The sequence below is a fragment of the Phragmites australis genome, chromosome 7 (assembly GCF_958298935.1).
Source record: "Phragmites australis chromosome 7, lpPhrAust1.1, whole genome shotgun sequence".
Taxonomy (NCBI): domain Eukaryota; kingdom Viridiplantae; phylum Streptophyta; class Magnoliopsida; order Poales; family Poaceae; genus Phragmites; species Phragmites australis.
The window spans coordinates 12285445-12301266 of record NC_084927.1 but is presented as its reverse complement, the minus strand read 5'-3'; the positions used below and the strand labels follow the sequence as shown (position 1 = coordinate 12301266).

Here is a 15822-nt window from a genome sequence, read left to right as displayed (position 1 = left end):
ATATGTTCGTGCTCGCATTGCTATTACTATCTGTTTATTGCCTTGGAAACTTCCAAAATATAGAAAAGATCATGCCAAATTTTTTCTGATGTTACAAAACATACCATGGTATTATACTATTTTTCCCTGATTTTTTGGTAATTTTTTGTGTCTTTTATGATTTTCCTACACAATTATTAATAACACGTCTATATTGCTCGGTAATCGCTCAAAATCGTTCGGTTTTTGTTGCAAATCGATCGGTTTTTGGACTCTCAGTTACCAAGTAAACCGAGCAATTTATCGGCTAAATTCGTAATTTTTTTTCCAAAATTTAAATTTTTCAAACAAATTTTATCCGAAATTTTTTGAAAATTTGAGCGGTTGTTTTTCGGTTACCGACCGTATCTCGGTCAACCTTGCTCTTCCCCATAAGAGCAACGTCTAAGGCCCTCTCCAACAGTGTCCATTTCCACGCCGCAAAGTACTGTAGCGACCGAATTACCGCCGAAGCCGTCCTCAAGGGTCTCCAAAGACGCCGTATCAAGTGGAACAGGGATGAGGGGAGGGGCGCGGTGTCGGCAAAGTTGTGGAGCGATGCAGCGTCCTCATCCTTGTGCGCGAGGGGAGTGGAGAAGCGGTCGTTGCTCCCGCGGAGCGGCTGAAGTGGAGCTGGCGAGCCCGTGCGGAGGCGAGTCGGGCGGCTTCGGTGTTCGGCAGAAGCAACCAACATCCGGGTACCCAGGAGACTCTGCATCCTCCCCCACGACGGACGACCGGTGCGACGCAGATCCGGCGACCACGCTGGATGCTTCCCCACCTTCCGTGTGCTCGACCATAGTAGCCGGACCGAGGTCGTCCCCAAGTTTGTGGTAAGTCCTCCGGTCCCAGATCCATGTATGTGTGTGGCGAACAGCCGGAGCGTGGGCTGCTCGCCGTCGGGGCTGAAGAAGTTATTGCTTGCTTTGTGTGTTCAGTAGAAGTTTACTTTGTGATTTGGCATCCCAGATCCATGTCTTTGGTAGGGTATGTGAATTTGGTGTCTATTGTGGCTTGAAGAACCTGAGATTTAGATTTGTTTGTGATAGAAATGGGCCTTCTTTGTTTCGTAGCTCTACGATTATCACTGCATGATGCTCGTAGAGATGTTTTTCAATGTGTGTATGTTGTCTGGTGGGTTAGTGTGGAGTTGGGGTTGAATGGATTTTCATGAACTAGTTGATAGAATTGTGGCAAGGTGATTTTATCAGCTTGTTGTCCATGTGACTGCAGCGTATACCTTGATTCATTTTGCTCAGCACCGCATTGAATTACTAAAGCTTGAGAAATGTACTGTGATTGAAAGTTAAAGTTAGGGGAAAGAAAATAGGTCCATGAAAAAACTATGACTGAAGGTTTCGGGGTGACCCAGGTGCATAGAGTTTGATTACAGAAATGTAGGCATGAACTTTGGACACAATCATAATTGTTACAGCTTGTGTGATTGATTGTTCTTTGTGCCACTGATTGCAGTAGTTATTAGTTATATCATTTATTCATTTACGGTCCTTGCAAGGTAAAGAGTCCTATTACCATGAGGGAACAATTGAAATTGCAAATGAGTACAAGTACTAAGATTGGGATGTCATGCAAAGAACAACAGTTGCTTCCTGACAGTGAACAAAAAGAAAAGGAATGTTGTTGGTTCTTGTAATTTCTAGATAATTGAAGCTACCCAGTGTAGACCTAAAACACCAATAAAGAACTTAGTAGCAATAATTTCATAAATTTCAAGGCTACCATTGTTCAGTGCATCAGTTGCTTTGTCCATTTGGTACTTTTTGGATTCTTCCATCTTCACTTGGTGCAGCTGTGCTGGCTGAAGTTAGATCAGTGTGCATTATAGCAACATCTTCTGATTAGTTGAGGAATTACTTGGCATTTTTGCTTAAGGCTAGAAATACATAAGCCAACACACGTTTTGTTAATTCACCTAAGAGGCAAACATGAGAGCTAGTGCAGTAATGAGAGTGGCCACTATATTACTGTGCAGTATTGTGTGTATATGTATTTTTTCTGAAATGCTTAAGCAGTGTACACTTTGAGCTGAAATTTAGTTCCTCAGTTTAGGCATCCCTATCCGTGCTTGTAGATGGACGCCGCATCACTTGCCGCTCTTGTGTCGAAAATGCAGGACCATGTGCAGGAGATGGCTACTGCGTTGAATAAGGTGGTGAAGGACAATTTGAGTATGGACAACACCCCTGCTGACGTAGAGTTGAACAAAGCATTGCTTGTGGTCGACAATATTGCGGGGGACTTGGAGCAGCTCGTGTTCCAAGTTGAAGATGCTTTGAGGGGCAGCGGCGTGGCCAACCATGTTTGTCACGGCGCCAATGGATGCGTGGCAGTAGAAGAGGAAGCCTCGGGCTCAAAGGACGTTGATGACGACGACGTTGTTCCTGCTAACTGGAGCCCCGATGACATACTGTGCACCGATTCGGATGACCTACTGTGCGGCGATTCAGTTGACAGTACATTGAATCCGATCGCTCTTGGAGGCTGTAGTTGGGTAGGGTCTGTACTAAGTTGTAGGGTAATTGTTCGGTAATTGTCGAGTCAAGGTAGCCTCTAGTTGTTGGTCTTGTACTCCGGTACTCCCGCATGATGTAAGGGTTACTCCTTAAGACATATTCCTCGTTATGTTCGTAATGTTTGAATGGCTTATAATTTTGTGCAACATAATGCCGTGTTCATAGGTTAGCTTTCATACTACTTTGTTGTATTTCATCGCGTTTTTAATGGTTTGCAGGGACTCTATGGAGTACGCCCCGTTCCTACGTGGTGATGACGATGGGATTCCTTGGGCCGATGTTGTGCCACCAACCCAAGAAGGCATCTTCGGGACAGAGCCTCATGTGGCAGTAGTTCAGCAACCCGAGGGACCGGGAAAGGTGGCAGCTGCGGGTGGTCGTGGATGCAGTTACACCATGCAGGAGGACCTTCATCTTGTGAAGGCATGGCTTAACGTGAGTATGGATCCCATGATGGGGAGAAACCAGAGTATAGGGGCTTTCTGGCTGAGGATCGAGACCTTTTTCCATGAGCACAAAGACTTCCGTTCCACCCGCAACAAAAAGTCTCTGCAGGGGAGGTGGACCTTCATCAACGGGATGGTGCAGAGGTTTTGCGACCATTATGCTAAGGCCCTGCGTAATAGGAGGAGTGGGACGACCAAGCCTGACATGATATATTTATTTTCTATGGTTCATGTATCTATGTGCCATTGTATGATGGCATTATCCAATTATTACTGAGTTCTTTGTGTTTCAGATTGCGGCTGCATGTTAGATGTTCCAAGCTGCGGAAAAGAAGGAGTTCACGTTGCTGCCTTGTTGGGTGGAGTTGCGGCATCATCCCAAGTGGCAATCCGAGGCCTCCCGCAAGAAGCAGAAGACCTCCACTGTGGGTAGCCCCGCATCGACGCAGCACGTTGAGTCTTGTCCCGGGGTGAACGAACCTGAAGGTGTAGCTGCAAGACCTTCCAGTGGGGGTCCACTGCCGAAACGCCCACCTGGCCGCAACCACTCGAAGGAGGTTGCCCGCGGTTCTTCCTCCTCAAACTCAGCATCTGGGCCAATGATTGAGATATTTGACCGCTAGATAGCCATGAAAGAGAAGGTTGAGAAGGAGAGGGCAGAGAGATTTTCTGACATAATGAGAATAGAGCAGCAGAGGCTCAGGCTAGAGGAGGAGCGTGTACAATTGGAAAAGGTCAAGGAGGAGAGGGAAAAGGTAAAGGAGGAGAGGGAGATAATGAACATGGACCTTTCGTAGATGGATGAGGACCAGCAGGCCTACTACAAGAGCCTTTGGCAAAGCATTATTTCAGCTCGTCGTGCTGCCTCTGGGCCATCCGGCTAAATTGTGCTCTTGGTTGTATTAAGTTCGAGATTCCATCTTTCTTGCATCTAACGGACAATGAATGTAAGGCATGGTTGTGTTTCACATGGTGTGCTTTATTTGTGTGTGTAGAACTGTATGGTTCATTGGTCTGCAATAAGGAACATTGTGTGTAGGATGTCAACAGAGGAGGAGCTGATGTAGAAGGTCACATTGAGTCTGTGAACATTGGTCTGCCCAGATTTGATTGTTAATTTGTTATTTTTTCCGTATTATGTTGTGTTACATTTGTCCCTTCCGCTATCTTGCTAGTGCAAAGCACAAAGACTCAAGGACTGAGTTCATTTGATTACACATGCAAGAAACACGATCCATTCCATTACCAAACATAATACGCACTCACATAATACGCACGTACATACGACATAGTTCCTTAGGACATACTACTTACCATGTTATTGATCGAACTACAAGAGATTGATACTACTCTCCTCCGTGGAGTTGCCAAAGATGCTCAACAATATCGTCACGGAGTTGCTGATGACCCGGTCTGCTTCTAATTTCACCATACCTTTGCATAAATGCTTGAAGTGGGGGTAGGGGGGGTTGCGGCGTGCGACAGCACCACTTCCTTACCAGCACCCTCATACACGTGTTCGACTTCCCCCTCCGGTCTCTCATCTTCGATTATCATGTTGTGCATGATAATGCAGGCAATCATGATGTCATTAAGGGTCTTCTGATCCTAGAACCTCGCTGCTCCCCAGACTATGGGAAACCGGGATTGCAAGACTCCGAAGGCCTGTTCGACATCCTTTCGTGCTGCTACCTGTTGAACCACGAAGTGTTGCTGCTTCCTCCCAACTGGAGATTATATGGGCTTCATGAACATAGCCCACTCTGGATAGATGTCGTCTGTAAAGTAGTACCCCCATGGTGTAATAGTGTCCATTAATGGAGTATTGTACCTTGGGTGCCTCGCCAGCGGCAAGATTGTCGAGGAGATGTGAACAGTGCAGCACGTTGATGTCGTTCAGAGAACCTAGCATTCCAAAGAAGGCATGCCAAATCCACAGGGCTTGTGACGCCACTACCTCTAGAATGATCGTCGGTGCGTTCACATGGCCAGTGAAAGAACTCGACCACGCCGTCGGACAGTTCTTCCACCTCCAATGCATGCAGTCAATGCTTCCCAGCATCCTGGGGAACCCTTTTCGCTGGTTGATAACAAGCGAGCGAGCAGAGTCCTCCTCGTTCGGAGCATGGAGGTACTCATCGCCGAACACCTCGACAACAGCACACACAAACCGCCTCATGCTCTCAATGATGGTGCTCTCCCCTAGCCGGAGGCACTCATCTAGAGAATCTGCAGGAGCATTGTATGCTAGCATACGGAATGCTGCAGTAACTTTTTGCAATGAGGACAACCCCAGCTCACCTGCAGCGTTCCTCCTTTGCTGGAACCACGGGTCATGCTCCTCAACCGCTTGCACAATCTTGCATTAAAGGTCACGTTTCATCCTGAACCTACACGAACACCAAGAATTACCACCTCACACACTATCTGTACATAATACTTACACACGACAACCTCTGTTTACAATTGTACCTGCGACAAAAAATGTAATCGAGGTACACTGCGGGGTCTGCAAAGTAGTCGTTGTACAACCTACTGTGGCCCTCCAGCCAATTCCGGTGGATACACCGATGACCTGGCACTAAACCGCCCCACGGCCATCGGTGTGATGCCTCCCCGTTTGCATGCCAGGCGCTGAGAGTCTCTAAGACCAAATCATCTTCCTCATCGGAAGAATCATTGGAGAAACACAGGTATCTCAAGTACTGCTTCCAAGCTGAACGAGGATCCATTTGGCTGGCTTGCAAGTGAGAGTACCTCAGCCTCATATATATAGTAAGATGCTGAGCCTTGTGACGGAATCCACCGTATTTCCTTCCCCTACAAGCCACTACTCTTGAGGCTTCCGCAGCAAGACTGCTTCTTTCTTCCTCTGCAAGCTAAATTGTAGTACAAGTCACAACCGTTTCATACGTTGCAAACAATCATTTTTGACTGCGTAACAATCATTTTTGACTACGTAGTTGCATGGGTAAAAAAATTAGCTCCGACAAAAAATATGCCGAACAAATATTTATTTTTTTCCCGAATAAATGCATTTTTTACCACTAATTTTAATCGTACCAATCAATACCAGTTGCAACAGGAACAGGTTTCTCCCGATGCTGCTACGACGGTTATGGCAGTTGGGCATAAAACATTTTAATATAGGAAAGAGAAAATAGTGAATGATATATAGAGTTTCTGTTAGAGATTGAGGGAATAAGGAATGCTATAATAGTGATAAGAGATGCTATAATAATACTTTAAAAAATAAAATTTTACAGTTTCGGTTAAAGATAACTTAAAGCACCTCTCCGGAGATTGTTAATCCTAAAGAAGGACACAAAGTCTAGAGCTCCTTCCTCAGTGAGTGAAAAAAATCTTGGTCCCGTCCTCCCTACAAGAGCAATTCATCTCCCTACCGTAGCAAAAGTAGTTCCACTCACCAGATCAGGCACCATGCCGTTAGTTGCGCTGGGGAGCTCCGCCGTCGCCCTCTCGGAGGCGGTAGCCCGCATCTATTGCGCCGCCACGGGCCTCCTCGGCTGCGGGGGCGTCGCCACGGCCCCCCTCGGCTGTATGGGCGCCGCCACACCGGAGGAGTCTCAATCGCTCCCTTCCTCTTTCTTCTAGAGAAAATCTACGATTTGCCATTGAATAACTACTGATTCTACAATCCACCATCGAATAAATTTTATTTACTTCTATACCATCGAATAAATATTTCAGTTCCTTATATGCCATCGGGTTCAGATACTACTCTCCGCTGCACTGTTCATGAACAGTATGAACAGTGCCCGTGAATAAAAAAAGTCACAAAAAATATGTCGATTTTTGTGCACGCTCTATAATTCATAATCAACCCATTTTAACTGTATTCACCTAAAAATACTGTATAGAATTCAAACTAAAATTCTTCAAAATGTACTACTTTTGTAACTTCTTGCAATTTTTAAGCCTCATAAAAATTTACAAAAAATCTGAGAAAATTTACTAATATTCCTCTAATGTGATGTAATAATTTCTAAAATTATCTCCCGCGGTGAAAAAATTAGTTCTTTGTAATGCACAGTATTACAAAAGTAGCTCATTTTGAGAAATTTTAGTTTGAATTTTACACAGTATTTTTAGGTGAATACAGTTAAAATGGGTTGATTATGAATTATAGAGCGTGCACAAAAATCGACATATTTTTTTGACTTTTTTTATTTTCGGGTACTGTTCATGAACAGTATAGCGGAGGGCAGTATCTGAAGCGGATGGCATATAAGAACTAAAACATTTATTCGATGGTATAGAAGTAAACAGAATTTATTCAATGGTGGATTGTAGAATCAATAGTTATTCAATAACAAATCGTAGATTTTCTCTTTCTTCTATTGCTGCGCTCTATTCAGATTTAGATCCGCTCGCTTCCTTCCTCTTTCTTCTATTGCTGCTACAGCTCTATTTGGATTTAGCTCGTTCTGTTACATGATATCCACGTTAGGTGTTTGTTCATTTGCTTTTGTTAACTGTTCTAGGTTCTGGTCCCGTCAATTTTTTATCCTCTCGTTTTTTCCCTCTCTAACTACTCCACAAGACTCAAGTTGTAGCAGCAGATTTCATCCAGTTTTTATTAGCGTGGCTAAATATCAAACCTGAGCTCCCTGGACATGATGGTGTTCTACTGTTTTTCTGAACTTTGTCTATTGTGTGCAGTTCAGCCACAGAGCATGATGCATCTTGCTGAAGAAGCAGCCTGCATCATGCTGAGTTCGCTCCATGCTGAGTTCACACCAATAAATATAGCACGGCATGTTGATGAATGGAGTTACAGACATGTTGCACAAATTGTATTAGTAATCATTGCTACTTCTTGTTTTACATGTTCCTACCATAATTATGAGCAGAGATGGAACTAAGCTTTCAATGTTACCATTGCTCAACTCCATTTGATCTCTATCGTAGAGTAGACAATAATCAACAGGAGAACAGTAATCACCTCAAAAGACCTGTGAGTAGACATCAGTCTTGGGATAGACTTTCTTGGGTTTCCTATTTTCACTCAGAGTGATTAAAGGGGAGTTTTGGGACGGCCTTCCTATTTTCACTTTGATTCCAAAAATAACGATTACCGCTTGTGGTCGCAGTGCAGCGAAATGATTATCGCTGAAGTGTTGTTATCTTCTCAAAAAGCACATTGTACATTCTTCTCTTGTTTTCCATTGTAGTCCCACTTTGACGTTTGAATCTAATACTCAGCATTTATTTTGCAGCTCGACTGAAGTATTGTTCTAGCGCTTCAACATTCAAATGTATTGGAAATTTTAATCTCTGCATGCCTATATAACTTTCTACTACATAATAAGAATACATGACAATAATTCTAATATATGATAAATTTTATCTCTGTGTTCAGATAAAACAACCAAGGACAAGAAACATCTATCTGCAGTGATCCGGAAATCGCAACCTGTGGTATCTCTATGCGATCCAATTGAGGTATGTTGCATATTCTGCCCTTCCGCTGTGCATCGAATATAATATTTTCCCGCGCTAACAATTTAGAGTAACCAATCTAATATGGGATCACCTGCAAATTATTTTACATATGTTCATAATCAGTTAGATGATAGCAGCTTCATGCCTCGACTCTGGAAAGTTGGATTACTGCTTGCTAGCTGTGTCCGGTGAGGAATTGTGGTTCCTAATTTCTGACTTTGACATTGCCATGGCCTTAGCAGCAGAAGACGGTTCCATCTCGCCTAATACAAGTCAACTTAGCAATGAAATAGATTTGGCCATAATGACATGCAGATCACAATGTTCTGATTGCCTAACAAAAGTAGAATGCATCTGATAAGCCTACATATATATTCTCCCCCGCCTTTGCTTTGTTGTGTCTTAGTCTATTTTTATCACAAGCCACAGATATTATTCTCTTACGCCTAATTTCTGTTTTTATTACAGTTCACAAATCTTGTTTTCTTATGCTAATAACTAAAATTTCCAATCAGTTTCTACAAACCTTGTATGGATGGGCTCAATTCTATTTGATATTGTATTTTAGAGATAATTACACACTTTATCAGATATTTAGCATGCATATCCATGGTTATCCACTTAATTCAAACACTTTATTTTTAATGTTATATATGAAAGCCTTTCCATCTAAAATCAATTACCATTTCACAAACCAGTGGGCCGAAGAATGCGGCTTTCTAATGATTTGGATCTTAGCTCCAGTGGCCTCACAAATATATGGCTCCTTAAATAAAAACGCCATTTCTAATAAGCCATTCTGACCATCAATTTCTTCAGAGAAGCTATCAGTGGCAAGCTCTAGATCTTTTCTTGAATAGTACCTACAGTTCTTGCTCTTTGACAAAATAGCATCTGTTGCCAGCACTTCCCGGTGCTTCGTCCATAGCAGCACATCTGTGAAACAGTGTGCGGTGCTTGCATTCCTCATGCATACTAGGAACGTTCACAACCTGTTCCATCAATTGCCCAAGTGAATTTGAATTTGCCAATGCCCCAAGTGAAATCATACTAAGCTTTTAATGCTCCCTGCTTCCTTCTCAATAGCTCAGGTCTGGATCAATTAGAACTAATAAGGCTAAATTTCTATTTCACTTACAAGCCACAAATGATCATTACTTACTATCGAATGATGAGTACTGCCAATACTCAACAAGGAGTAGAAGTAAAATTATCGAGTTGTTAATGTTCAACAGAGATTAACAGCATTGAGGACCATCGGGTTCTGATCGAATGTTCAGAGCGATGCATAGGTTCCTGAGATTTCCCGTGAAGTGGACCTCTGGCGACACATATATATGGCATCCACATTGGTATACAAAAAAATTTATTGAGTTATGTGTGGCATGAGGAACTATAATCATATTGTTGTACCTCATGCGCATGATGTGCAATTCAGTAAAAGTCCATTTATGCAGCAAATATTTGTGACTATTAAGCATTTTGTTGATTTTGGGTTATTTTTCTTTTCTAACATGTGAATAACAGTTGATGTTTTGGACATCATATTTGTGTTCATTTTCTTATATAGGATCACATCATGACAGTAGATAACGATCTCCTGTCTTACAAAGTGCTGCCCCAACATGCTGCTCTAAACATATTGACATTGGCATAATGTTCTTAGCACCTGAAGAAGACAGTCAGGTCAGCGGTAGGAGAGTATGTCGGGGATGCAAACGCAAGGGGATTGTACGCAAGGGTGGAGACGCTGGAAACCGACAGGGTGACAATGCGGAGGGAAATTGCGGCGCTGGGTGCGGAGGGGGTGCAGCTGGTGGTGGCCAGGGAGATGGTGTGGCGGCTGTGCTGGGAGATGGTTGATGAGTAGAGAGCCATTGTGAAGAAGTCAGCTGTCCCAGCAGGTAGCTTCTCGGTGCTCGAGATATGCAAGGTATAAATTTGTTAAGCATCGGTTATTGTTAGATAAGCTGGTTTTATGTCTTAAGTACCATCAATTGTCAGTTCAATGTTCTAAATTTAGCTCATTTGGAGAATTCAGTCACATTGCAGAAAAGGATTTGATTGGATAATTTTTGAGTTAGGTTTTTGACATTTCTGTGTTGGAAAAGTGAGTCGTAATTAGGCGATCCCTTCTGGTGGTTTAGATGAAGTATGCTGATATTAGGGTCAGATCTGAATTTGTATACACTAAAACAGCTAGGTAGTAATTAGGACTAATGAAGTTAACTCAAAATAGTCAATACAATTGTTCTTTTTTGGAGAACGTGAAAAGGCACGTGTTGAGTTAAGAACCATACGATTGTTCTCATTTTAGTGACTAGGCTTTAGTAGTTAGACTGATAGACTGCTTACTTGGAGAATTGCTTATATACTCTTTATAGAAACTATACCTCTTGATGCTTTAAAGCAATGGGCTGGGAATTTTGGGACTATCTGTATAGTGTATTAGTGTATATATTAATATCTTTACATATTTAGGCTTTATGCGTCTTTGTTCTTAGAGCAGTATAGAAGCAGTTCCCTTTGGTAGAAATATGTTGATTTTTTTAGCTCCTCGATATATGTACATTCTTTTCTAAATATGTGACGTAAGATGCTTCCTGTTGGGGATCATCTCCCGCCACCCCCTAACTCGAAGAGAACCGCAAAGTCTACTGGAGATGCTACGTGATAGCTATCGTGCTTCTGTTGCAGGAGTTCGTCCGTCAGCCACGGAAGTCAGGGAGCAAAGTTGGTCGAAGGGTGCGGGTGCCCTCGCATCTTCAAGTTCCCGAACCGGCGAAGGCGAAGGCTCATTACCTGGGCCTCGCGAGCGAAGCCCAGGTTCGCATCCCGCATCATTTGGAGCAAGCGAAGGCGTGAGCTGACCTTCGCCGGGAGGCGAGGGCTGCCTGGCATGCGATCGGGCGAAGAAGGCTTCAGCATCCTTCGAAGGGATGGTCAGCTCGACACAGTGGGCTCGACTACGGTCGTCCTGGGTACTGTTGTAATTATAGGATCATGCTCATTTGTACCATAATGCCCCCGGATATTTCGAGAATGTAGCAGGTTAGGGGGTAAGATATGTAAATGGAACCCGTGATCGCCGAGTACGGGATATAAATAGAGCCACAGTGTAACCGTAAGGGGTAATCAAAAACTGTTTCGCGTTCAGCACGTGTCACTTTGAGGGACCTTCGATATCTCCGCGCCCGAAGGCCCACCTTGTTTGGGACTTCGATCCCAACAATTGGCGTCGTCCACGGGATCGAACCCACGAAGGCATGTCACCCAAGAAGAAATCGAAGCCACCCGGAGCAGCGGAGGCGTTATTGGAACCCCCAACCGCGGTCGGGCCTTCGGCCGACAGAACCACTCCAGCCGTACCAGGATCAAGTAATACTTCAGCCGGGGGGGCTTCGGCCGGACGAGAGTGGCATTGCGAAGTTGACACAGGACCACAACAACCTGCCGATGGTCGACATGACGAAGCACTCCGGGTTGACATGGAGCAAATGCCGGTCATGGAACCAATGGATCGCACTCGCTTCGATCTTCCAGAAAAAGAAGGCGAAAAGGGGCGAAATGAAGAATGGGAGGAACTCGGCGACTTCGCGGAGTTTGAACACGAGGAAGAAACAAACGAAGAAAGAAACGCAAGGTTAGAAGCCAAAGAGTTGGAAAGGCAGCTAGCGCAGAAGAAGCGCATGTTGGATGGCCTAGCAGCGAGTCGGAAAGCCGCAGAGTACCGCAGGCGGGTAGACAAAGCAAGTAAATATTGGAAAAGATCCAAGAGGAAATCGATATACTCCACCAAGCGGAGGGCATGTCTCGCCGGCCAACACCGCCGGGAGACTTGATACGAGCTTCGCAAGAAGTTCGGCGAAGATCTTCCACAGGAGATCCGGAGTCACCCCTAGCCATGGACCTGCAAAATCAGCCATGGCCGCCAGGATTCAAGATGCCCAGAGTGGTTATGTTTGATGGAGAATCAGACCCGAGAGAATTTGTCATGAGTTTCGAGGCAGCTGTAGAGTCAGCCGGGGGGGGGGACAATGTAACCTTGGCGAAGGCCTTTGTATTGGCCATAAAGGGAATAGCAAGGTCATGGTATTCCGCCTTACCCCCGGGATCCATATATTCATGGGAACAGCTGCGCACTGCACTATACAGCAACTTCCAGGGGAACTGGGCAGACAACATCACCGCAACCGACCTCTTCGCGCTGAAGCAGCAACCAACAGAAACTTTGCAGAGCTATATGCGCCGATTCGTACACATACGTTATCAGGCGAACGGGTTTAGCGAAGATACGATTATCGATGCCGCAATACAGGGCATCAGAGGGGGGCTATTGGCAGGAAAGCTCACCAGAAAAAGACTCGCAAGCGTCCAAGAGTTGCTTAACAAGATGGAAGAATACTTAAGATCTGAGCTCGATCATCTCCGAAGGAAAAATGAATTAACAGCCTCCAAAGTAAAAAACATGCACCACCTAAAGAGGCAGGTGGCAACAATCATAAAGACAGACTGCACCGTCCAATAAAACCCGAAGGCTCTGATTATCCAAGCCAAAAAGAAGTCAATCAGATCAACCCCAGCCCGCCCGAAGCCGTTCAGGGATCGTGCGAAGCCTACAACTTATCCAATAGAGGAGGCCGAGCGGGCAGGGGAAGAGGCCGTGGAGGCAGAGGAGGACAAGTTCCGCACGACCCGTCAACCTTCTACTGCGAGCTGCATGGCGAAGGAGCCAGCCATCGGACCAAACAGTGCCCACAGGTCGTGGCTATGAAAGAAAGTTTAGCAAAGCAGTCTGCTGATAACGGAAGGACAGTTCACCATGCAACAAGCTTCACAAGAAGCGAAGGGTGGCAGAACCACAATCAGAACATGGTGTTTCCAAACCAATGGCAGCAAATTCCAGCACCACAGTGTGCACCTGCACCTTCAGCTCAGTTTGATCAAACTAGGCAAATGAACATTCGGGGCGACCTACCTCCGCCACCACAAAGACCCGCAATCGAGGCACCACCAGAAAGTAGCAAATCAGTTAACACTATAAACCATGGGTACAATGTGGTGCTGGCCATTTCAGGAGGGTCCAACCAGCAAACGGAATCCAAGAGACAACGAAAAGAATACGTGCGAAGGGTCAACCATGTCGGAGTGGGACCAACGTACATCAATTCAAGATGGTCAAACATTCCCATTACATTCTCGCAAGAGGATATGAGGGTACTAGACTATCTGCACACAAATGCCTTCGTCATTACCGCGAACATCTCAGGAAATGAAGTACATAGGATATTGATTGATGGAGGAAGCTCCGCGGACATTATCTTCGCTGACGCCTTCAACAAAATGGGGCTACAAAGAAGTGACTTAAAGCCAGCTGGATCGCCATTACTAGGCTTCGGCGAAAGCACGATCAACGCTCTGGGAAAAATAACAATCCCAGTGTCGTTTGGCGAGCAGCTGATTTCCGCACAGAAGGCATTACCTTCGATGTGGTGGACATTGACTACCTGTACAATGCGATATTTGGGAGGGAATTCCTCAATACATTCGAAGCAATACCACACCACGCATATTTGTGCATGAAGATGCCTGGCTCGGAAGGAGTCATAAAGGTGTTGGGAGATCAGCGAGTGGCTAGGCGAATCGAAGTGGGAATAGCTCCAGGAAGAAGAAATGTCCACAACATAGCAGACCCTTCGATAGGTCGCGAAGCAGACCGCAACCAGCCAAAGATAGGGAAATCTGCGAAGGCTGCGCCAGAAGGGACTACCAGAATAGTACAGTTAAATCATGAAAAAGAAGATAAAAAGGTCACAATAGGGGCAGAGGCTCCGATAGAGGATCAATAATGTTCCTTCGCGACAACGACGACATCTTCGCTTGGTCTCCCAGAGGTACAAGGAGTAAGTCGGAAAATCATTCAGCACAAGCTAAATGTGGACCCCAAAGCGAAGCCAAGGAAGCAGAAGCTTAGAAAAGTTTCGGGAGAAAGAGAAGAAGCAGCAAAGGCTGAAGTAGAAAAACTGCTCGATGCCGGAGTCATACGTGAAGTAATGCACTCAGAGTGGCTGGCCAACCCTGTGTTAGTAAGAAAAAGCAATGGAAAGTGGAGAATGTGCATCGACTTCACAGACTTAAATAAAGCTTGTCCCAAGGATGACTTTCCACTGCCTAGAATTGACCAGCCGGTAGACTCCGCGGCTGGCTGCGAGATGCTAAGTTTCCTAGATGCTTATGCAGGGTACCATCAAATATAGATGGCAAAGGAAGACGAAGACAAAACGAGTTTTAGAAGCTCCTTCGGAACATATTGCTTCATGAGGATGCCTTTCGGACTCCGAAACGCTGGAGCAACCTTCACGAGGTTGGTGCAGGCTATATTAAAGCCGCAGATGGGACAAAATGTATTGGCCTACGTTGATGATATAGTAGTAAAAAGTACCAGGAGGAGCCAACACATCGAAGACCTCCGGGAAACCTTCGATAATCTGCGAAGAGCAGGATTAAAATTAAACCCAGAAAAATGCGTCTTCGGAGTGCAATCCGGAAGACTCCTAGGGTTTTTGGTGTCGAAAAGAGGTATCGAAGTGGATCCTCAGAAGATACAAGCAATTTTAGATATGAAACCGCCACAAAACAGAAAGCAAGCCCAACGCCTGGCAGGAAGGCTAGCAGCATTGATTGAACAGGTTCATTGCAAAGTCCGCCGAGCGAAGTTTACCATTCTTCAAGGTGTTAAAAAGTTCTGACCCTTTCAAATGGGGTGCGGAGCAGCAAGCAGCCTTCGATGAGTTCAAAATCTACTTGACGAAGCTTACAGCACTGACCAGCCCGGATCCAGGCGCAGATTTGCTGTTATACATAGCGGCATCCCCCTCAGCAGTCAGCGTCGTACTTGTACAGGAAAAACCCGAAGACAATAGGCTGCGCCAAGCACCGGTATATTATGTATCCGAAGCCCTAGCAGGCCCAAAAAAGTCATACATAGAGTTGGAAAAAGTAGCGTATGCACTAGTAATGGTATCCCGCAAACTCTTCCACTATTTCACGTCTCACAAGATTGCAGTATCAACTTCCTTACCTCTTCGCGGCATGTTCGATAACAAAGAAGCCATTGGAAGAATAGCGAGGTGGGCAACGGAGATCGCTCCATCCATGATCGTTTTTGTGGCACGAACATCATTAAAATCGAAAGTACTGGCAGACTTTGTGGCGGAATGGACACCCTTAACCGAGGCCTCGGATGACGAACCACCAGAACCTGTCTGGACCGCGTATTGCGACGGAGCTTGGGGAGCTACAGGAGCAGGAGTTTCGGCAGTAATGTTTTCACCTTCGGGGACGAAGCTACGATACGT

General features: G+C 45.1%; 1 protein-coding gene and 1 long non-coding RNA gene across 5 annotated transcripts; one reads left to right on the top strand and one right to left on the bottom strand.

The window, feature by feature from the left end:
• Positions 1-4686: 4686 nt before the first annotated feature.
• Positions 4687-5599, bottom strand: LOC133925394 (uncharacterized). Its single transcript, XM_062371334.1, has 4 exons — positions 5574-5599; positions 5443-5470; positions 4830-5357; positions 4687-4725 (listed from the first exon to the last, which is right to left on the bottom strand). The coding sequence occupies exons 1-4, from the start codon at positions 5597-5599 to the stop codon at positions 4687-4689; spliced, it is 621 nt and encodes a 206-aa protein (XP_062227318.1).
• Positions 5600-6318: 719 nt separating this feature from the next.
• Positions 6319-11620, top strand: LOC133923989 (uncharacterized). Of its 4 annotated transcripts, XR_009910734.1 has the most exons (5): positions 6331-6346; positions 8239-8277; positions 8382-8464; positions 10035-10397; positions 11162-11620. It is a non-coding gene; the product is annotated as an uncharacterized LOC133923989 (long non-coding RNA). The 4 variants fall into 4 exon arrangements; XR_009910733.1 differs by having other exon boundaries at positions 6319-6346; positions 8239-8464; XR_009910732.1 differs by lacking the exon at positions 6331-6346 and having other exon boundaries at positions 7351-8277.
• The last annotated feature ends 4202 nt before the right edge of the window (positions 11621-15822 follow it).